Source organism: Varroa jacobsoni, unplaced genomic scaffold (genome assembly GCF_002532875.2).
Source record: "Varroa jacobsoni isolate VJ856 unplaced genomic scaffold, vjacob_1.0 scaffold_1063, whole genome shotgun sequence".
Lineage (NCBI taxonomy): Eukaryota > Metazoa > Arthropoda > Arachnida > Mesostigmata > Varroidae > Varroa > Varroa jacobsoni.
The window spans coordinates 568,227-591,581 of NW_019213965.1; the positions used below are offsets into that span (position 1 = coordinate 568,227).

The window sequence follows — 23,355 nt, forward strand, 5'->3', positions numbered from 1 at the left end:
ATACAGCAGAGAATTTCAATAGTATGTGTCAGTGATCTGACCATTCACCGCCTGGACTAGGTTACTCCTACGACTGGAAGAACAAGTAACCTCGCTCCGTTGACGCGTCTTGTAACCGAAATCCAACCTATAAATGCGTAGTCCATCGATGCTAGTGGCATTATGGGGAGTAGCTGTTGCACACCCAATTTTGGCCCGGGCAAGTGGGCACGGCTGGGGTAGTAGCAATTGAAATCACGGTGGATGGATTGAGCCTAAACTCACCGTGGGGTGAAAAAGATCTCGAAAATAATTCTGATACCATATCCGGATTCCGTACCCTATATAGTGCACTACCCTAAACAGGTGCCAGTTCCGAAGCCTGTTCCGGTACCTCACGTAGTTCATGAATACTATCCCGCCTATAAGGTGGTGCCCATCCCAAAGGAGGTGTCCGCACCAATCAAGATGCCAGTCAAGAGACCTTATTCTATACCACATATTATCAAAGTACCTAAGTCCTATATAGTCCATGTGCCAAAACAGTACATGGTCCATAAAGTTGTTTTTATACCAGTTGAAGTCAAGGTTCCGAAGCCTTATCTTGTTCACATCCACGAACATGTTCCGGTAGCACACACAGAGCACATCCCTGTTGAAGCACCCATCACCAAGGAGCATCCAGTTCTGGTCAACAAATTAGTACCAATTCTGTTACAATCCAAAGGATGGGACAAGAAAGCATAATCGAAACTTTTCTTAACTGCTTGCCGTTTTCTATCTTTTGCCGTCGATGACTCTACTTTTTCATTAGCACGATGCATGGCATTCGCGATGAAATCACGGGACTGACCCCCTGAACACATCTATAAAGCTGTCTGCCATGTGCTATACTTGGTAGAAAACTATTTAGCTTCGAGTCAGAAGAGTACCATGTTCAATTTTGTCGGCGTTTGTGGATAAAGCGGCATTTATACGCGCTTGAATCATAGTTAGAACCCACGTTATAATCACTGCTGGATACATATATATATATATATATACATGTATGTACATAAAAATCTGTCCACTTTAAAATGTAGTAGCTGTATATATTTATGTGAAGAAACTTCTATTATAATGTAAGCTTATTATGTCACTATATCGTCTGCGTCACCTTTGTACGTATCGATTGTTGTTATTATCTATAGAAATAACTGTGAGACGGATCTAAAAATGTACGTTTCTGCTGTAAAGCTCGCTTCTCTTTTAATCTCAATAGTTGTAAGCAAAGCAAAACGACATCAATTTTCCTGCCACAAATTTCTGTGAGAAACTTTAGTTATTTCTACTGAGTGAAGAAGCCATGACTTTGCCCTCCTATTTGAACGAGCAGAAACACTAACGGTTCATTTTTCACGCACTGTGGCATATGCCTAATCACTTTGTAGAATGATGTAAGTTGGCCTTCTTGGGGTAAGGTATTCGCGAATTATTTTTTAAAGTTTCTCTATACATTGAATTCAGAGCAGAATTGTAAATCTAATAAGACGTAGACCAGAAAATAGATGTGCAATTGTTGTATGCTTATACATCACCTTACCTAAATCAATAACCTTTCTTGGTAATTAAATTTTTGACTCATATATTTTGTCTAGCAGGGTGAGATTATAAAGAACAGTTAATGATTGTATGCTTGTTTTTATTAGATATACCTTTACTTATTCAGACAAATTGTGTGGCATTTACGTGATGTCGTCGGGATATAAAGCAGTTGTCCTTGGTCCAGGTTTTTCCTAACCCAAAACATATGAGTGAATGATAATGGTGCCGTTTGATAAATATGCCCCTTTTTTAGAATTTAGACCAGCCGAACCTATATCTGTTTGTGAAGTTAAGGATATGAAGTTAATCCATTTTAATACCTACAACTGCTAAACACCATATGAACTCTTCTGTTCGGTTTGTTGCTGATGATGCAACTACAAAGTTAAAAACCACATTCCAGTTCCATTACGCGCGTGAATCCAACGGAAATGACTCACTAAAGAACTCAGTTGAATGCGAATCGCTACTTGACCTACTAGTTCAGATGCATCGTAACTGGTCCGGTTAGGGACACAAACGAGAGAGATGATTTGGGTTCGAACCCGGGCATAGACACACTTTGTTTCGTACTGGAAGCCAGCCGTAAAACTCGAAACATATAGGTTCGCATTTATCCATGATAAAAGCGAGACAGGATATCGTGCAAAAATGTAACGTATTGAAAATATAGAAAATATAAATAATTGAGCAGTATGATGAATCTCCAAATGAAATGGGTGCAAGCTTATAGCCGTCGGAGACTAGTTGAACTAATACCTCAGTACTTCCAGCCCACTGACATATGCTAAAAAGAAGTGAGTTAACAAGTTTACTCAAAAATCTGGGGATTTAATGCGCTAAGGCTATGTCCATCCACTTAGTCTGACCCTCACTCAGAAAGGCAACCAGCACAGCCTGTTGGTGTTCACTCATGTAAAAAAGTACGCCCCGACTTTGAAATTCTCGAAAATGACGTTACGGCTATTGTTCACCACCGCCAGACCAGGTTTCACACCGCGTATAGTGAAAAAACACAGTTTCAAGAAAGCATTGTTTACTGGCGGATAATTCATGTGTGAGAAAACAAAAACACTACCGTAGGTAGCGTATGATATTGTTTGATAGCACATATATTGTTCAATGACGACAAATACTTCTTCTCTATGGAAATTATCTTTCCGTGAGAAGAGAATAGTTTTAACATATAAATGTTTAACATATTTTGTATCTCATTAAACGATTTGTAACAATATCTCATTAAAACATTCACATTTAGCATGATTCACCTATTAAATATAATGACAATATAAGAAGAAATTATACTTGTTCTTTAATAATTGCAATAGGTGAACATAAACACCGTAGTATTTACCCTTTTACTTAATATCGTATAATAGTTCTACACAAGAAGCACGGGACGGGTATTTAAAGGGTAAATGGAAATTGGTTATAAGAGTACAAAAATAACCACGTGTTGTACAGATAAATTCGTGGTAACGATAAAATATCACAATAATTCATATATCCTTTTAATAAAATTAAATAATCACAAAGTTCTAAAAAGAAAGATTTTTCCTTGAACTAAATTTAGCTATTGTAAACTACATTCGGTTTTCTGTTCGACACTTCTGAGTTTTGGCGGCTCGCCCTTTGAGCAGCCGCATCGCGACTCCATCAAACACATCAATATTTGTTTATCAGCAATGGACACGTGCTCTATTATCGAATCTGTAATTTATTGTCGTGCCGTCTACTCAGTTCTAGCATGTTTTAATGTATTCTTATGCATATGTGTTTATTAGGAGCCTATGATTGAGACGATTAAAGAAGCAAGCACATACCTGAAGCCAGTTCCTTAAGTCTTCTTCTTTAAAAATTAATTCTTTAAAAAGTGCTGTGGTTCTATTACTATGAAGTTCAGGCTTTGTTTAGTCGTATCGCCGATTATTTTTTGTTATTTTACAAAATAGAGCTGGCAAGCTTCGTCTAGTCAAGCTAAACATTTACTTAATTGCATGTATGGTAATTTGTATATTATGTACTAGATGGGTAAAACTCGGCAGGAGAATCCAGTTTCTTCGTTTTCCAAGCTTTGTAGCTCGTTTTTTTAGTTTTTTAATTTTTTCAATAATTTTTTTTAAAAATTAACTTAATTTTTTGTCTACGAAGATTTTAGTTCGGCTCCATTAACCGAAGTAGTTTTGAAACAAGACACAGGAACAGGACCAAGCCGAGTTGTGATTTAAGTGGGTACTGCAGTTAGAAAACGCAGGATTAAGTCCCACACCACCGTGGCAACTAAACGAGATTCACACGTTATCCTTTTGAAAAATGTAGTATCATCTGTGGTTTATTGACCATTTTTTTCATAACTGTAACGTTTTAGAGACCCTATGTTTACGTGAAAAACATTTTAGATTAGCTTTTTCATGGCTATCCTTTCAGTTCTCATGGCAATATATGGCTTTAAAGAAATGCAGGCATTAGTCAAATGACTATAAATTCAAGAACAAAGCTGAAGAATTTCCCAAAAAACTTAAACTGTCAAGTAATCGCTATTGTTGGCAATGTTACTGCAAATGCAACACCATCATAGTGCCTAAATTCCTAATTGGCAGTATTTTACTACTCGCACATCTTTGTAACTTTGCTCAATACTAATGGAACTTAAGGGCTAACATCTAAATTCGATGTTTGGATCTTTCTAAATGTTATCGAGTCGGTCGAACTTCGTGAATTACACGATGTTATTTGTGCTGTTTTTTATTCTGGTTTTGCAGATCTTGCAGAGGCAGGCTAACCGGTTACACCGCTGCGAAGGATGAAGTTCAACTATAAATTTTCCAATCTTTTGGGGACGGTGTACCGCAAGGGAAACATCCTATTTAGTCACGATGGAAATTCGGTCGTGTCTCCTGTCGGCAACAGGATTACATTATTTGACCTGCGAAAATCTAAAGCAGAAACGTTGCCGATCGAAGCCGACCACAATTTTACTACGATTGCCTTGAGTCCCTCGGGAATTCTTCTAATCGCGGTTACGGAGGTCGGCGAATTCTATATGATCAGCATTGCCTCGCGTTCAGTGATACATCGGCGGAACTTCATGAAACCAATACGTGCCGTCAAGTTTTCGCCTGACGGTCGGCACATCGCAATGACAAAAGAGAACAAAATCTTTATTTTCAAAACGCCTGGTCGTACAACTGGCGCATACGAGGCATTTATCATTGAAAGAGTTTATCATTGTTTTGTGGATGATACGACATGCGTTGACTGGAGCTCTGACTCACGGTTCGTGATTGTGGGCTCACGAGATATGACAGTCAAGGTTATTCCCGTCGTGAAGGTGAAACACTTCAGAATAAATACCCTTTCGTCCCATAGTGATGAAATCATGGCTGTGTTTTTTACCGACAATAGCCTTGATTGTTATACGGTGGCTAGAAACAATGTACTATGCGTATGGCAGTCTAGTGTCGAGCTGGCCGACATTAAACTCGACAGTGAGACCGGTGAAGCAACAGAAGTGCTCGATGGCGGTGATACCATTGGTCAGGACGAGTTCTTCTATCGGCGTGAAAATAAGCACTTTCTAAGAGACACGATCAAGGCTGAGGGGATGATCTCGGTGACAGCTGCGTGCTACAATCCGAAGACGAGGTACATGGCTGTTGGGTTCAGTAACGGCGCGTTTACCTTGCTTGAACTACCAGAATTTATCATTATCCAGTCACTATCTCTCGATGACCATTATCTCTCAACGGTGGAATTTAATTTGACTGGCGATTGGCTTGCGTTAGCGAGCTCTTCCCGAGGTCAACTAGTTGTTTACGAATGGCAGAGCGAGGGGTTCGTGCTAAAACAGCAGGGTCACACAAACAATATGACTTGTCTTGACTATTCGCCATCGGGTCAATACGTTGTGACTGGTGGAGATGACGGCAAAGTGAAGATGTGGAACCTTTCGACGGGTTTTTGCTTCGTTACCTTTTCTGAACACACAAGCGGGGTGTCTGCTGTCAAATTCACGCAAAATGGCAAAGTAGTACTGAGTGCTTCTTACGACGGAACTGTACGAGCTACCGACGTCAAACGGTACAGAAACTTCAAGACGTTTACATCCCCTGAGCCAGTGCAATTTGTATCGCTGTGCGTTGATTCGTCTGGGGAGGTAGTCTGTGCCGGGAGTCAGGACACATTTGAAGTGTTTGTATGGTCTATGCAAACGGGGAGATTGGTCGAGGTATTAGCAGGACATGAAGCTCCTGTAAGCGGAATCGTGTTCTCACCCGTCGCCCCCTTGCTGATAAGTTCTAGCTGGGACAAGACCTGTAAAATTTGGCAGATGTTTACCTCAAAAGGTGATTATTAAATGAAACCTGGAAGAAAAGTTTTCCTGCTCTACGTAAAACAGTTGGTGATTTGTGTAGCGGTAGAAGTTACTGTTAATACTCTAGCTGCTGTTGTTCATAAGTGATTTTTTGCGAAGTGTGTTGTGTCGGTAGGCCGAAAATACCTAACTACTTAAAGGTAATCAAGCTTTCTGTGCTTGTGATCGACTTTTATGCTTGACAGGTACTCGAGAGACGGTACAACTCAGTGCAGATTGTTTAGCTGTTGAAGTACGTCCGGATGGAAAAGAGTTTGCGGTCTCCACTTTAGATGGCTCTATTACGGTGTTTGACATAACCACTGCAGGACAGCTGTACAATATCGAGGGCCGCTACGATCTTTACACGGGAAGAAGGGAGGGGGATCTCGTTACAGCTAAAAGGCTACAAAAGGTCAGCGCATGTATTATACAGATTCATCTAAGAACCGCTCGTGACGGATTTATTTATTATATATTACCTATTAATGCACTGTACTAACACCCACTTTTGCTTGAAAAAATAACAGTGTCCGAATTCTGCGTACAAGATGTGTATGAAACATGTATGAAGAAGGTTATCTCGGGCAGATAGTTATTCGTTGTCAGTGCCACTTTAATGTGCTTTCTTAGATCGATAGGTGAATATACGTTGAGGCTGAACGTCAAATGATGTGATTTATTATAATCATGTAGGGTTAATGATTGCAGCGAAGCTTATCTTATTTGAAACTGTTCTCCCGCATTAGACAAGCCACGCGTATTTTTTTGAAGTAGTTAAGTGTAGCGTAAGCGCAAGTGAAGACAAGCTAGCCGTCCCGCCACTTCGTTTTATTTTTCTTAAATACTTTAATTAAAATGTTTTATTTTACGTATTTTCTATTATGGCTCTGTTTAGGTGCAAGCGTTTACGACGCTGTGTTACACAGCTGACGGCGAGTGTATTCTTGCTGCTGGTCGTTCCAAGGTGATATGTATTTATCATGTGGCCGAACAAGTGCTACTTCGGCGGTTCGAAGTCACCTGCAACCTTTCGGTTGATGGAGTTAGTGATATGCTCGATCGCCGGAAACAGACAGAATTTGGCAATCTCAATCTGATCGAGGAACGTGACGACGATCCCACATCACGTGTCAAGATGCATCTGCCAGGCAGCAAAAAGCTGGACAACTCAACGCGGACGTATCGTCCCGAAGTTCGGGTGGCAGCAGTACGGTTCTCCCCAACCGGAAGAGCATTTTCAGCTGTTACCACCGAAGGTTTACTCAGTTATTCGCTCGATGCTTCATTGGCATTCGATCCATATGATCTGGACATGGACATCACTGTTGAAAAGGTATAGGAAAAGTCACGTAATTTTGAATCTATCGGATTGTAGAATACAAACTTCCGAAGTTTCTTTACAGTTACGTACAGGTTTTGTAATTGGCTTTTAGCTTCATTGACTGACCGCAGCTTCACGTCGTATTGACAAAATCACAGTCTTATGACGTTGATGGTTTATGGTATTGTGAAATATTAGTAAAACGACAAGTGATGATAATTCTTATATTTGTATGATCTGAAAAACCATATATGAACCTGAGGATAACGTTGGTCTGCAATTCGAATATGTCACAGTCGAGGAGTGTAACTAAAATAGCTTCAATTGAACGTACCATTCTTATATTTCCAGGTACGTGAAACTGCTAGCACGGGAAACTGGAACGAAGCTCTCATGTTGGCCTTCCGATTGAACGAGAAATGTTTGCTGCAGGAAGTGTTTGAAGCAATACCCATTAGCTGTGCAGAGTTGATTGCTGGCCAGTTACCACAGGCTTATGTGGAGAAGCTTTTATCATTCTTGGCAGCCGGCTTAGAGGATACACGTAAGATTGAATTGTACCTCCGCTGGATACAGGCGACGCTTATGACGCACGGGGAAAGCTTAAAGGATCGTAGTCCACGGGTAGTGGCCTTGTTAAAAGCATTGCAAAAAAGCATTACACTTCGGCAGAGAGACTTGTATAAGGTGTGCGAGAAAACAAGATACGCTATTCAATACGTTGTTGAAGTAAATAACAAATCTAAGCTAGCATTGGCCAAAATAAAGGATGGAGATAGCGATAGTGGCGAAACGCCCTTTGAGGAGGAGCAGACCTCACCTTGTTTTTATGCGGACGATGATAAGGAGATGGAGCGTCCGAATGAAGATGCGGCATCAATGGAAATCCCTTAATTACTTTTGATGCTTTTTTCGACTATAACAGGTATAAAGCCGATACTAGCCGGTTTAATTCCAAAAAATGTATACTACAAATTATGCATGGAATCGTTAAGTGGACAGAGGTTCATTTAACAGGGCTCCGTTCGGGAGAGTTGATGACTGTCGCCAATGATGTACATAGTTATACCGATAGAACACCTGTCATTTATTGGGTATATATTCATAAGGCTATATTTACTAAATACAAAAATAAAGAGCAAGTTATTTCGTATATCTTCTATTCTCTAGCTCGCTAATCAACGAATTGCAATGGTGAGATACCGTTGCACGGTACATTCTCTATTCTAGAACGCATGTAAAAATTATACAAGAAATGGTACGAAAGTATTATAATAGGGATATAAATACAACACGAAAAAAATATAAGAAAAGTACAAATATTAAAAAAAAAAAAAAAAAAATTACCAGAATATACATTTAAAGTACAAACAAAACTAAACCACATAATCAATCTGATTGCTTGCAAATGTGCTCTAGAAGTCTACGTGCTTAAATGCCGCATTGCTATCGGATCTTTAATTGATTAGTAAAAATAACTTTTTTAAGGTTTGGTAATCTTGATTGGTAATTTTTTGGGCAGGATCGAGATACATGTACAAAAAACGTCAGTAGCCGTGGCAACAAGGTGTGGAATTTTCACTAAATGCAATAATAACTAAAAAAAACGGCATGTTTTCTGTTGCCATGCTAATTGTCCATGGATCTCTTGATGGATTCGAGATAGCTGGCTGCATGTATTTAATAGTAGCAGATTCCTTTGATGTTCATTGCAAGTACCACCATCGCTTCACGTCCGAACCAGCGCGACATTGCCTCTGAATTTAACTTCGTAGTTAGCGGTAAAAATTGAACCATGTCTTGTTCGTCGCGACAGTACGCTCCCGACGTTTTTTTGTACTAAGGTTAGCAAATTGCGTGTGGAATACAGCGCACGCATTCGCTAAATTTACGGGAGACCCTTTTTTACTTAGTATTCGCATTCTCAGTATTTGAGTTATAACTTCGTAACACGTCACATGTGAAATGCCAACTTGGTTGACGAAGCCCATAGACTATAAGTTTAGTTTCTGTGAAAACCATCTTCGATTGCAAAAATGCTTTTGTTCTTCGGATCCCAACGTCTGGTCATTTCCGTGCTAGCCTTTTACACTCTAATCTCTAGCTTTAATACACTTGAATCATTTATGTACTATGCTTTCGCCTCCTGTCTAATGTCTTCTCCAATCTTCTAATAATTTCCGTAGTACTGTGGCCTTCGCGAAACAAAAATTTGACCAGTGAGCGTTAAATTTGTAAACATTTTATTTTCCAAACTCATTCTCTATGGAGTAAACTCAACTTTTATTTAGTGACGCGTGTTTAAAAAAACTGGAATATTTACTAGTAAAATCTCAACTCCTAGGGACGCTTAATTGAGAAGTTATTGATAAAGAAGTTTGCGGGATTCATCTCCGAAAGGCTGATACAAAACACCGCTTTTCACTTTTTTTCCTTCTATTTTTGTTTGTGTTTAACCTACAGAGATTATGGTACCCGTTAATTCACCGTATATTAATGATTATTATACGGTGAATTAAAGATATTAATTGTATAATGCATATATATTTCTCTAACACTACTGACAACCATGTGTATACATATGTATATAAATATATATATATATCTTTCTAATAATTGATGTTCACATACAGTGCCAAATGTAACTAATTATTTAAAAAAAAACGTTCTTAATTATTATTTTGCCTAATTTCGTCTTGCTGAATTTCATAATCTGTCAGATATAATACATAGAAAAGGAGAGTCGAAATTTCATGCGCAAAAATGCTATAAGTCATATCTGAGTCAATACAGCCAAGTAGTAATTTTTAGAGGAAAGGTCGTTTCGACTACAAGAACTCAAGCAACCCAAATACATTTCGCAGCTTGACGTTTGTCATTTTTCTTAAATAATACTTTTTATTACGCGGAAATAACCGTAATCGGTCTGCAAAAGACCACTTTCTTTTGTCATTGATTGAGGCATACAAGTGAACAGTGAATCTGAAAGTTGCTGAACAAATAGGGAGCGCCACATCAAACATAATGGCTTTATGTTGTTGACACTTTTTTTTACGACCTATATATATGATTTACCTCTATGAAATACTTTTGTAATATGTTCATCCCTAGCTTAGTCCATGGTAGCGTATGTGCTGTACACAAGCAGTCCTTCAAACTTCAAATCAAGGCTAACCGATTAATATAATACATGACTGCACCTGATGTCCAACAGCCTAAAAATGCTTATAAAATTGAATAAAGCGGACCGTTGGAGTGTGAATATCATTAACATTATCGTAGTATTCATTCTAAAATGCCCCAGCCCGCAATGTTGCTCATGTACGATTGCATAGCTGTTAAACCTCACCCACATCTCCGTACGCAAGATTAATTAGCACAGAGTACAAAAATAGAATACTTAAAGCCACAAGAGGCACGAAAGAGACGCCAAATATTCACTAAGTTTGATTCAGATTTGACAATAACGACACCCGTTTTAAAGTGAACGATGCATAAGTGAGCTCTTAATTGTTTAGGAAGCTTGTTAGGAAGGGTTGATGTATAAGTTATTTGCAACGTTATTAGGTACAAGGTACTGGTACACGTAAAGTGATCTAAGTTCGTAACCGGGCATAGACACACTATTTCGTCTCGTACTGCAAACCAACCATCTGAAGCTAAAATATTGAAACATATATTAGGTACTGGGAAAGAGGAACTAACTAAGCGAAAACGATCGGATAAGTAGAATGCACAATACATTGAATACAGGTTTCTGATAAGAGGCATATGCGCTGAGAATCTTCATTCCGTAAAAACGTAGCTTCCGTAACAACATTTGCCCGTCTACATCAATGTCACTTGGGTTTTTACATTGACTGTCCTGAAATAAGTTAATCAGTCCAGTTGAATGACGAACATGTGATTAAGCTGGTAATTACGACGATAGTGGTACATTATAAAGTTATATATATAAATTATATAAACACCACTAAAAATTACTCTCTTCCTTGTAGGATTGACCATTTTGCTCAGAACGTTGTTTATAGTGTAGTAGAGCCCAAAATACATGTCAAATTTTATGACAGGCACTGCTATTAAGGTGGCTTATAAATAACGCTTAATCTCTTGAGAATTATCCTACTTTCTCGATCAAAGGATCCGGCTGTTTTGGAGTAACTCTTAAATGTTGTTTTTACTCACACGATTTTTTGATTATTCGCACCATTTATTACGTATAATTACCAATTAGCAATTTGATAATTAAAATTAGTATGATACGCTAGTATTTTCTTCTACTGTATCTCAGACGAACACGCCATTGCAGACGGCTAACAAAAGTATTTCTACCCGCTTCCTCATCTCATCCTGTCCAAAACACAACGCCTCAATAGTAATACATGTGTGTCATCTAAGCTTTTAGTCATTAGCCCTTGCTAATTGCACTCATGATTGACAACGTATATTTATTTAAACTAAGCATGCATCATTCTCACTTTTTACTGTGGATGATTTAAAGTTTACTTCAAAGCAGCTCGATCCTGCCCTAACCCGTTTACTTTTCTGTATTTAATCTAAAGAAGGGCGACCTACTTACCTTACAGCGTACCCCTTAGAAACTGAACTACGAATTTTCTCTCTTTCCCTCTATATATATATATATATATATATATATATAAGCTTGACGCCACCGCATCACGCGTTTTCTGATCTCTTGTCTGCTGTTTAATTCGTTTTTAAGCGGATATTCGTTTCGCAAGCTGTCCGTCTTTAGGCCCAATTCTTAAGCATGGCTTGTAATTATTGTTGATGATTTCCTTCCGGAATATTTATGCTTTATGTAGTACATTCGAAAAACGGCCATACGTTAAGCGTGAATTATAAGCAATCGAGATGAGCATGAGTGCATGGTGCAACGTAAAATGGGGGAACACGCTGAACACACAGCTTCTCCACGTTTGAATCGATAGTACTGCTTGTCTTCGTTTGCCTTTACCAAGATTTAGTAGTTCTCTAATTTCAGTTTTTTTCTATCCTGTAGGAAGCCAGCGAAGAAATGGCGAATTCTAAGCGCCCGCGATATGATTATTCGGAGTGCGACCTGCTTTAAAAGTGGTTGTTATAAACGAACTAGAAGTCAAAATGCAATTCAGTATTTTATTATATCATGTGATAATAATTATCATCTTATATAAGGCTATACAGTAATAATAAAGTAAATAACAATTATTATTACAACAGTTATTATAAAAAAATATCGATTAGTTTATTTTTGTTTTTCTCTTCGCATTTACGATTGCGTTTTACAACAGTTGCAAATATACACATACACTCTGTTGCCTGTGTGGTTTTTTCTCTCTCCTACTTACTACGTTGTCATGATTTTATGCAAAAAATAATCCTCTACCTATAATTATTATTATTATAAATATGATAGTGTGATATAAGTATAGAAATTATGTTAATATCGTGTGTGATTGTGTTGTTAAAATAAAAGCAATAATAATATTTCTGTTATTATTACTCATTATAGTGGTATCTGTGTACTCTTGTATTTTGCACGCCTCTCTCCCTCTTTATTTCTCTCTAACCCCCTCTCTCTCCCTTTTTCGCTTGCGTTCGGTTCCTCTTTTTCTCGCTCGTTTTCATTACATTTTATCTTGTCATTCTGGATGAGAAAAATAAATAGCTGAAACAATATGTTCATTGTCAAATCTCTTTCTTCGTCTAGGTTCGTTCACATATATGTATGCTTGTTTTACATATAGATATTTGTTTTTTGTTGCTAGTAGCATGGCGAATGATACTCGAAGTGATGAGAATGATGACACATCAGTGAGCTCTCAGTTCCTTCCCCTGTCGTGCGGGTGAATTTTTTTTACGGAGCTTTAGCCTTTCTTTCTTGCTATTTGTGGCCTATGTTATCATACCTAACATGGAACCAACCAGGAATATACTAGCAGCAGTGTGTTTGCTCGGTTTGTCTCCGTTGTGCTTTACTTCTTGTTGTATAGAATTGTAGTGTTACATATGTCCTGATCACGATAGCCAAAACGTGTAACCATCATATATATATATATATATACATTAGTTATCGGTATCTTCGTTCGTCCAGCGTTTTGGCGGCAAAAAAATGACTGCGATGATGAATGTAACGCCTTAATTGCCTGATTTGAGCAGTTCCATGAGACAGCCAACGGCGCCAAAGTAGCCCTAAGGAAAACACGAGGTGGTAGGACACGAAACAAGGGAAAAAGAAAAGGAATTCATCCGATTAGAAAAGAGTCAACAATGTTGTCCTTGAATATAATTTGTTTACATAGCATAATCATCTAATCTAGTCCCGCAGGATAGAACGCGATTTCATTCGACTCTGTAGGTAATACGGTTATAGTATGTGCTCTGTCTACTTACTTCATGCTCAAGGAAAAGCGCTTTTAGCGTGCCCTTGGACCAGAAATGCATTGCATAGGCAAGCATCCGCATGGAGAGTGCGTTCACCCGTAAGAAGTTTCCCACAAACACCACACGGGTTATACCCTGAAATAGACAACTGACTGTAGCCAATGCTATCGTTTTGATTTACGCTACAAAGAAAAGTGACTATATTCTCTATTTAGCAGTTCACATGGTGAGCCCTCATGCATAGGCACACATTTATTGGATCGGGGTTTCGTACTGAAGACGACAGAAGGCTACAGGAAATGCGTACCTCATTAATGGCGCACATTCTGGCGATGGAACCGATATTGTTCGTGATTGTGGCAAGTGTTGCTCGGGCTAGATCTTCCTTAGTTGCCAATTTTCTCCGCCAAGCACAGTTCATATTACCAAATGACGACGCCACAGTATCAGCTCGGAGATCAAATTTTGGATAGTCACCTCCATAGATGTCCTTGACAAGCTTGTCGACCTTTTGAGAGTCACCTTTTTCGGCGAGTTCAATCGCCTCTTCAAAAGTCTCACAGCCTGTCAGTAAACAGCACAGACCAAGAAACGTTCCTCCGCCCAAACTACGTTTATACAGGATGGCGGCGTAAACAAAGATAAAATAGATGGTTATATATTACTTAATGTATATATACATATATATATATATATATATGCGATAACACCATATTATTTTATAAAGGCGTAGCCTACTGGAATCGTAGCTAATTATCCATTATATATAACAAGAGATAACAAACGTAATAACTGCCCGGTGCTCCTTTCTCTTCGATGCTTTGAACAGCTCAATAGGCGGTAAAAATCGCAAAAGCAGAAAAAAAAAATTAACCATTGTTTACCTGGTACCCGTCACACGTTTGTACTCGGTTGGCGAGTAAACGGCCAGTATGCTAACGCCAGAACCGATATTTACAACGAGGTACGGATATGGATTCGAGAAATCGTACGGAACTTTCTCGCATTGACGTGAGTCCATCGGACAGCGGAAGTAGTAGCACTCATTGAGAGGATTGCACGCCTCTATATAGTGAATTCCCCGGATCAGTGAATCTAATTCGTCAAATTTATGTAACGTTAAGTTCAGCTCCTGAAAAGGGGAAACAACAACCATCGAAAGCACGGGCGGAAGAGCAGACACCGCAAACATACATGGGATTGCAATGTAATTGTTAGTGAATCCTATCGAACAGTGATTAACGAATGTAATGTAGCTGTCGAACTAGGTCGTGTACAGAAGTGCTTGTTGAAACGTATTGGAACTGTGTTATGGGTGCATATTACCAGTATTATTATGATAGGCATTCTCCCGTTACTGTTGTTTACACTAGCGTTATATCATTATTCTGAGATTATATATTCATGCACAACAGGCAAATGGACACTTTTTATTCTGATCATAGCTATCATGACGCTCACGGTGAAGATGGTAGATTTTAGTGCTGAAGAGATTCGGAGAAGGAAGAGAGTCATGCCGTTCCTATTTAATAGGTTCTATCAAATTTAGTCGATTGGGTTAAAAAGGTAAAAAAAACCGTTAAATTTTCACACCTTGCCTACCTCCCGGAACTGCTCTTCGAAAAAGTGCGCCCCACCACCCGTTGCGCATATGGTCGTCGCCATTGACGCTATCCCTTTGCTTTTGGCAAGCGCCATAAACGCCTGCATTTCAGACGTTGGGAAGCGAATGAAGTGCAGTGTTCCCACTCGGCCGCCCATTCGACAACGCTCCATCTCGAGATGCGTATCCCGCTTGCCAGTCTTGCCATAGGCTTTGTTGCTCTGCAAAGTAAAAGAAAAAGAAACGAAGTGTAAAAAAGAAAAAGCGCAACAGACAAAACGAACGAACATGTTTATTTATAAACATTTACATGTTTATAAATAATAAACAGGTAAATGAAATATTCGGTAAAGTTTTCTATCGTCGTATCATATGGGCTGTATTTTAGTGAGCTAGCTACAATGGCCTTAACCGTTCACGGTGATATTCCCTCTAAAACAAAAAGAGGTTGACTTTCGGAATGATGAATAGTTAATCATTTCACCGAACGTTTATGAACAGTATTCAGTAGCAATCTACCGAGGGGATTATAAAAATAACGATCGTTAAAAACACAATTATTTTTTCTTTTACGATTTTTCTCTTGCGTGTTCCGCAGGTTATACTAACTCAATACTGAAACTACTACTCAATACGTTTAACAGTGGCAAACAGTGCATTCTAATTACATCGTCTTGTTAGACATGCCTAAGCATGAACGGTGGCAAAACCGTCATTTGTCCAACCACGAAAAGTATCGGTTGCCAGCTTTGCCACACCATCTAGCCACTAACCACACTCCTCCAGTACAGGCACATCCGCTGAAGGATATAAACAGATAGGCAACATAATGTGGCATTAGTGCAATACAATAGGATGACGAAAAGCACCGTAAGGCCAATGGAAGACTTGTATTTCGTCGCATTGTCGTCTTACCTTCGCTCGTTTCGACAATGGTGGGATGAACGAAATAAGGGCAGCGGACATGACAGTTGTTTAACAATAGTAACAGTTCTTTAAAAAAGGCTATTTAGATAATAACGGTCATTATTTTTTTTCATATTTATATACTTCTTTTAACTGTGTCAGCATATAGGGACGTTATTGACTGCTAGACTTATTCTCGTAGAGAATTGTTTTCATGTTTATAGAAGGCAAGTCAATTGTTTTGCCTAAATACTGCAGCCATGACCACCGCTATTCCAGATAAGTGATACGCATTTGATTGAGGCATTCAAAGATATAACGTTCGACACATGATAATGCAAATAAGATTGTTACATAGTGATGTTATTCACCACACACGATCACACATGAAGTACGGTCGCGTATTGCTTTGCGTTAACGCGCATCATCTTTCGGCATCGGATAACGAAACGAATAGCCAACAACCTTGAATTTTTAGTTCAAAGCAAACCTAATTTGAATCTGGTCATTTTCACTACTACATCGTACGTCAAACATGAGGTTTGCAGTTTGCTTTCCATCTCAGTTTGTCTAAGAGCTCAAGCCAACATCGTACGGGCAACGATTCTCTCGTTAACGCTAAATATATAATGATCACAACAACAAAGAGCAGAGCACGCTTTTAATCCGACCTGTATTCTAAAGTGGAACTCTAAGTATAAAATTTACGAAACAAACGAGAACAAACTGGACCAGTCGGGTCCACTCACTTGTTATTGCCCTGTCTCAACGAACAGATACCACCGCGTGTTTGTTAGAATTTGTTCTCGTGTCATGCTCGACCTGAATAGTTGGGTCATGGTGAGGATAGTGACATTGATACAATGAATTTATTTGTGATACCTAGCATTCACAAGGAACGTACCGGAACTTCTCTGTTTTGCGTCCCTGTATTTTCTTTGGTGAAAAAGAGAAATTGCTAGCGAATAAAGTATAGCGCTGAGACTATTCCTAAAGTGGACACGATCTCGTATAACGTGCCCGTATAGTCTTACAAAACAAATCATCGTCACTTACACGTAGCTGAATGCAATAGCGAATGCTGTTTCGCGTAAGACGGTAGAATTTTTTCACGGAAACAATGTTAGCACAGTCTGTTTGGATTCATTCCTTTACTGGCATACACTCCAGAAATCGCAGCGATTGTGGCACGCCAGGTGCCGCGAACCAATCCTCCCCTTGGAGCGTACTGCTGACCTTGACATGCAATCACGCCACATTCGGCCTGGGAGCGCTCGACATATTGTTGAAAATCAAAATCACGTAGACGAAAAATGCCCTCACCCGATAAAACTTAAAGATAGATAAGCACGTTCCGTAGAGACGAATACGTACAGCTTAATGAAGTTATGTGTGTGCGTGTCTATGCGCTGTATATGAGACACCAATGAAATGCATACAAAAAATATGCCTAACTAATAAATGTATGGATTTGCTTGCCTGTTTTCTTTTAATGCGAGTAAAAGCGAGTTTATTCCGTTGATGAGCATCTCAAGACGTGAAGCATCAGAAGAATATTTATTCTTGCTTCTACGTGCCACTGGACGTGACGCAAAATAACGACAACCTTATTTATGAACAGCCAACTGCTGGTGTAACAATAAGTCAATAAAAGAGTCGCGTAAGACTGACACGCGCTAATACCAGACACTTACGAAGTCTCGTCATGTGAGTGCGAAGAGCTGGTAACATGAGTATTTAGCGTCAGGCTATTGTGCGACAAAAATGACACAGCAAAGGACAGTCGTATGAGTTGTCGGCTCTGCTATAGAAAAAAAAAAGATTAATTTGATTAATGTAATATCTACCAAGTCTCATCTAGGTGTTCTGTTAGAAGTTGAAAACTTTGTATACTGCTATTGCCAATATCTTACTATCCGATAACGCCCTGCGAGGTGTGATACAGTCGTCAAATATACAGTGGTAAGCGTTATGATACCCAGGTGTAGCAAAGAAGGATAGCTCAGTTGGATAGATTGCAATATCAAAGAACATACGCGGTGTTAAATTAAACAAATGCCAAAATGCCATCCGCCGAGTTAATGATAAGTCTATAAAGACTGTATTAAGACCGGTTGTCGGACACTAAAAAAATTGTAGCGGAAATGATTACAATCCCAAATGAGAAATGCTAATACCATCTCATTTCTTTGGTTAAATTTGTTATGCCTTATATATACGCGGAGTGAATTCTTGTTCAAAAAATTTACCTAAAAGGGATTTTGCCTCGTAAAAATAATTGTTAATTGAAATCTACGAATGAAGTGAAATTACGAGATTTTTGGATGGGTCTGCCTCGGCTAGGAACGGACTACGTCCGTTGGTGACTCACACAAAAGGCTGGAGCTCCATTTGGACAGAACCTCACTGCTCTTCACACGCAGATCAATTTGAGCACCTCGACACCAAAGTGGGCGTCAGAGATAAGCTGAGTTGTGGTATGTTTGTGCGGACTATACCGATATTAGTGGAACGTCTTGTCGAAAACTCAGCGCTGACTTCCTGAAGTTATTTTTAGATATTTCTCTTCATAAATTTGTTACACAGACTCACAATTTCTATTGGGCGAACGGGGTCACCAGTTCTACTGATGAAGGTCTCGTAATCCTGGTATGAAAAACACACATTACAGTTTTTGGCAATCCACCTGGTGTACTACCAGCCTAGAAGCCACGTTCAAGCCATTTACGGCAAAGATGTAAGTCATAAAAAACAATATAATCAAATCAACTGAACCTGTCATTCACTGCCAAAGGCAGGACCTCACCTTGAGGTAGTGTTTAATAGTCCGCAGGTTTTCATGCTCACTATTGGTTTCATCAGGACCGAGATCAGTTGGCTCGAAATAGACGAGTTTAGCCAATGTGCCCCCAATGTCCATGCCGAACCACGGCATCGCTGAAACAAATCAAAATTGACATGTTAAAATAATGGCTTGTTCTTTCAAAACAATTTCTCTGTGCTTATATATTATATAAATTTAATCTATCCCCATTTACGTAACCCGGCATCATCGTACTCATTAAGTCTTGCCATTCGCATGTGCTGAGTCAAATTGTTTAATTATTGCTTAACATGTTACTACCGCTGTTTCAACTAAAAAATACCTTTCTACATAATAAGCTTCCAATAATAATTTTTCTACAATAAGTTCGCACTCCTTGTACGTTTAAAAGTCATGGGCTAGACTTGGCGACGAGACCGTATCTCATATTAATTGTACGGGCGGAACACTTTCAAGCAGCTTGTACTACAATGGTTTTTTGAAAAGATTTCAATAGACGTTATTGTAATTGTCTTCGTTATATTCACTTAAATCTATCTCGTTTTTTAAGAATCTGCTTCAAAAAACGTCTTAGATTTCGGAGATATTAAAATAATTTAGCTAGTTTTCCAAAAATACACCCTTGAATTAAGCTGAATAGATTTATCAACTCAATTTATTCAGTATAACATCGTTCTGAGCGATTCTAAACGCCATTGAGACAACTTTTTTAAATATTTCGACGACGTTCAGGAAACGCACTGAACTGTTCGCACACGTGAATTAGCAAATATGTTATGCAGCGTCTCTATAACAGGCTAAAGCTTGGCCTTGTACAAGTTTCCTTTATACCTAACGCTTTAGCGTTAACCCGTTTTATTCGGACTCCTTTTTTTGGATCCCATCAACTAAAGACATATACAAGTAGATTGATCTGCTTTTGTTATGGTCTATCAACTTTGCATATTAAGCCTGTAAACCGTTGAGAGATACTCATCACATTGCTGCTCTTAGTACAATTTTACAGTAGAAAATGACTTACTCAAAACGTATGGATTTTGCCCAATAAGTGAAATAATAGCGTTGGTTTCAAAACAGGACGGACCCTTGCCCATGTTTGTTTCAGTAATGAAATATAACCCTTAAGAGATTTTCCTTCAATATGGATCCATATTAGTAATGTTCAGAACATCTTTTTGCTGTGTGAATTATAGAAGGATATGGATATTTTTCTATTCGAAAAATTTTTCTTGTTCTATGACCAGTACGGGTCGACTGCTGATTTCCTTGCCCCTGTTGATTTCTCAACATCCGTTTGGTAATTCAGTTATTTACAAACGATAGGCGTAGAACTGATAAATCAGTCACTGACATTTGATATTGAAGGAAAAAAATTTTTAAACTGTGCCTCTACGTAGTCGTGAGGCGGCTTGAACATCTCGAATACTTCAGCAGGTCCGAGAAAATTGACGTATGATTCGCTAAAATACTCTAGGATCATGCGAGCAGTTTAGAAATGCAAATATTGATTTATCAAATAGTGCATAAGAACACGTTTTTGGAGAAGTATAAAATATATTGATTGCTCTTTATAATTAGCGTATTTTTGTTCGAGATAAGTAGCCATGTTGTTTTGCTCTTTGTCATCTTAATACTAAGTCACATTACATTAGTTAGATCGTCTCATCATGCGTAATAGAGTGGTGTGTAATAGCACTTACGGGGCTTGGCATTTTCACCATCGGCGCCTGGCGGAGGCATCGGTGGTAAAAACCTACTGGTCAGGCTGAATTTTCTCACATCCTTCGGTTCGTAGTGAACGGGAGACGAATGAACAATAATCTGTGCACCGCGTTCGGTGCAACTGTTATGCTCCAATTTCCTCGGTAATACGGGTGATCTATAATACCCACGCAAACGAAAGGCAAACAGTACACAAAGGAACCGCGAACAAAAAGTACTCCGTTAATTACATGCTTATACAATCTGTTGAAGGAACATAATAAACTACGCAACTACTTAGCCCCATTGTCCTTATTGCTAACGAGAATCTAACTAGAAATATTAGTAACGATGCTTATTGACAAAAGATCACAAAAAATATTAAATTAGACATTTATAATAGCCAGTAAATCAAATCCAAATTAATTTGGCATAATCACCAGTACAATTTCTTTTTCTTTGGTCAAAGTGATGGCTTTGATTTAATATAACTCCAAACATTAGTATAAATTTAGTAAAAACGTGTTATTTGCCACTTGGAGCGCAACACCATACCATAAAACATCGAATAATGTGTGCGGCGCCGAAAAAGCGTGAAGATAAAATTTGAAAAACCAATAACAGCTTAAATTCCTGGCTTGCATTTTAAGCCTATCTATTGGTTCAGTTGTGAATATATGCTAGAGGCAAAAATTTCCATACATCTCTTAAAACTTATCTTCGTCACTCTGATTTAGAAACAGCTATTTTCACGAACGGTCAAATCATTCGGCCTATAGAATAGCCGATACGTTACACACAGCAACCGAACAGAGTCTCGGTGTTTGTACCAGTAGTAGCAAAGCGGCTCCAAGCTGTTTATTTCGTCCTTCTCTACGCTCCTCTGAGTGATGATTCATCTACTTACTGCTGCTGCTGTTCGTTGCTGAGGTTGTTATTATTGCTATCATTGTTGTTGTTTTTGTTGTTGTCGTCGTTCATATTGAGGTCACTGTCTTTGATCTCTACTAACTCAATGAATCCGTCACGAAGGGTCCACTTGAACATAATGCTCAATTCGATGAACGATGATTCAATCGGCAACGGTCCTACATATAGCGTGTAACCACTAAACGAAAATACTGCGCGTAGAGGCGCACACGTTCTCACGTTTAGATTAGCTTGAGAGATATGCGCGCACCATTTAAAATGGTCCTCCAACTGTATTTCGGCAGATGTCCTCATTAACTATCCTATACTTGTTGACGTGTTCTACTTCACCGATGACTGCTAGTCATATTAATCCTGTTTCAATAATGCAATGCAGTTTCCACTACGATGGTCTAGTTAATTCTTTAGCCATATTTTGCTCCCCAAGACTAATGGCGACTTCGACAATGGCAGGGGATCTTTAAGGCAGCACTACACGGTAATAGCTCTACATTAAACTTACTGGCTTCCGTTTTCTCCACTCTAGATCATCACCTTAGTTCTGATCACTGCCGACCCGCCTTTGCGAGAGCTGCTTGTATTATTGGATTGGATTCGCCCTAGACCTCTCACAGCTGCCTCTCTCATAAGCGCTTCTTTGATGTCCGAATGGAGGAAGTCACATAGTTGAAACGGCTTGGAGTCGCAGTTGACACTAGTGCTCTCAATAAGATGGAGTTAATCTAATGATCCGCTATCAAAATATAGACACCGGTGAATAAATCTTCGCGCATCAGCTACCTGATCACTGGCTATTGCGGTTATCACCTCAATTCAACTTAGATAGGGTTTACACCACGCTATGTAGAGGTACTTAATTCGCCGACCTATCTATCAATCTAGCCGATCCAGACCAGCTTACTTGCAGCTGAAGTAAATCACAGCTATCTCAGTCTTGCTGTCTGGGTAGCTTCGTATTTGCCTGGCTGTCTGTTTGGAAGTTTTCCGCTCAAATAGTTACGTTTGGTAAGGGGTTCACAAAAGTGTTCATCACGTGCCTTCAACAATGGGTCACCAGCGTCGCTCCATCAGGCCCGTATAGACAGCTTAGCCCAGCTAACCTTCACTACAAAGGCATCAATCGCGATTGCCGTGAGTTTTTCGCAATCTACAGTAGTCCACAATTGTTGAGCCCGGACTCTTCAGCGATGGGTCCTCCGCCGACGCCAACGATGTGCTAATGCGTTGCATTAGTTAGATTATTATTATTATTAAATATATATATATATATATATTAGACTCTTGCAAAAAAAGACGAAGTAACACGACGGCGGCAGTAGTCAATCAGTTAGGCTAGCTGGCTGGCTACTAAACCGGCGGCCGTAACAGACGCAAATAAAACACAGACGTTGCCGCTATCAGTTGACAACGGCGACGGCTGCGCCAGCAACAGTAGCACCACCACGACTACCAACATTAGCGAGATGATGACCAAGCGGCCCGCACCGACCGCAAGAAGATGCGTTCTCCCGCTGCGACTGTGTGACGACAACTGAATTTACCCTTGTCAGCACTCCTGTCAAAGAGACGGCACGCATCGGTGTGGCGGTAGGTGGCGACGCGCGCGGGCACTTGTACAAAAGCGCGCACCACCCTTGTACTGGCCTATAGCATCGGTGCTCGCGTTGTCACCGCCGCCGGCCGGACGTAGACGACAGCTTAGCCACTGATGTGGCTAAAGCAGTGGCGAAGAGTGCTGCTACCGCTGCCCTTTCCACTGCTGC

The 23,355-nt window shown here is 39.4% G+C and overlaps 2 protein-coding genes and 1 pseudogene across 5 annotated transcripts; 2 read left to right on the plus strand and 1 right to left on the minus strand.

Annotated features, from left to right (window-relative positions):
• Positions 1-232: 232 nt before the first annotated feature.
• On the plus strand, positions 233-726 carry LOC111266195 (uncharacterized; annotated as a pseudogene).
• A 2,533-nt stretch (positions 727-3,259) lies between these two features.
• On the plus strand, positions 3,260-8,394 carry LOC111266192 (periodic tryptophan protein 2 homolog). Of its 3 annotated transcripts, none has more exons than XM_086970805.1 (5): positions 3,260-3,275; positions 4,326-5,909; positions 6,124-6,332; positions 6,816-7,253; positions 7,593-8,394. In XM_086970805.1, the coding sequence occupies exons 2-5, from the start codon at positions 4,367-4,369 to the stop codon at positions 8,133-8,135; spliced, it is 2,733 nt and encodes a 910-aa protein (XP_086826931.1). In that variant the 5' UTR covers positions 3,260-3,275; positions 4,326-4,366; the 3' UTR covers positions 8,136-8,394. The 3 variants fall into 3 exon arrangements, with proteins under 3 accessions (XP_086826931.1, XP_022699192.1, XP_086826930.1); XM_022843457.2 differs by lacking the exon at positions 3,260-3,275 and adding an exon at positions 3,282-3,878; XM_086970804.1 differs by lacking the exon at positions 3,260-3,275 and adding an exon at positions 3,282-3,436 and having other exon boundaries at positions 3,715-5,909.
• Positions 8,395-12,464: 4,070 nt separating this feature from the next.
• Positions 12,465-22,464, minus strand: LOC111266200 (pantothenate kinase 3 fbl). 2 transcript variants are annotated; one of them, XM_022843466.2, is made up of 8 exons: positions 21,570-22,464; positions 20,662-20,840; positions 18,944-19,074; positions 15,231-15,452; positions 14,513-14,760; positions 13,936-14,236; positions 13,638-13,763; positions 12,465-13,436 (listed from the first exon to the last, which is right to left on the minus strand). In XM_022843466.2, the coding sequence occupies exons 1-8, from the start codon at positions 21,884-21,886 to the stop codon at positions 13,383-13,385; spliced, it is 1,578 nt and encodes a 525-aa protein (XP_022699201.1). In that variant the 5' UTR covers positions 21,887-22,464; the 3' UTR covers positions 12,465-13,382. The 2 variants fall into 2 exon arrangements, with proteins under 2 accessions (XP_022699201.1, XP_022699200.1); XM_022843465.2 differs by having other exon boundaries at positions 15,222-15,452; positions 21,570-22,462.
• Between the last annotated feature and the right edge of the window lie 891 nt (positions 22,465-23,355).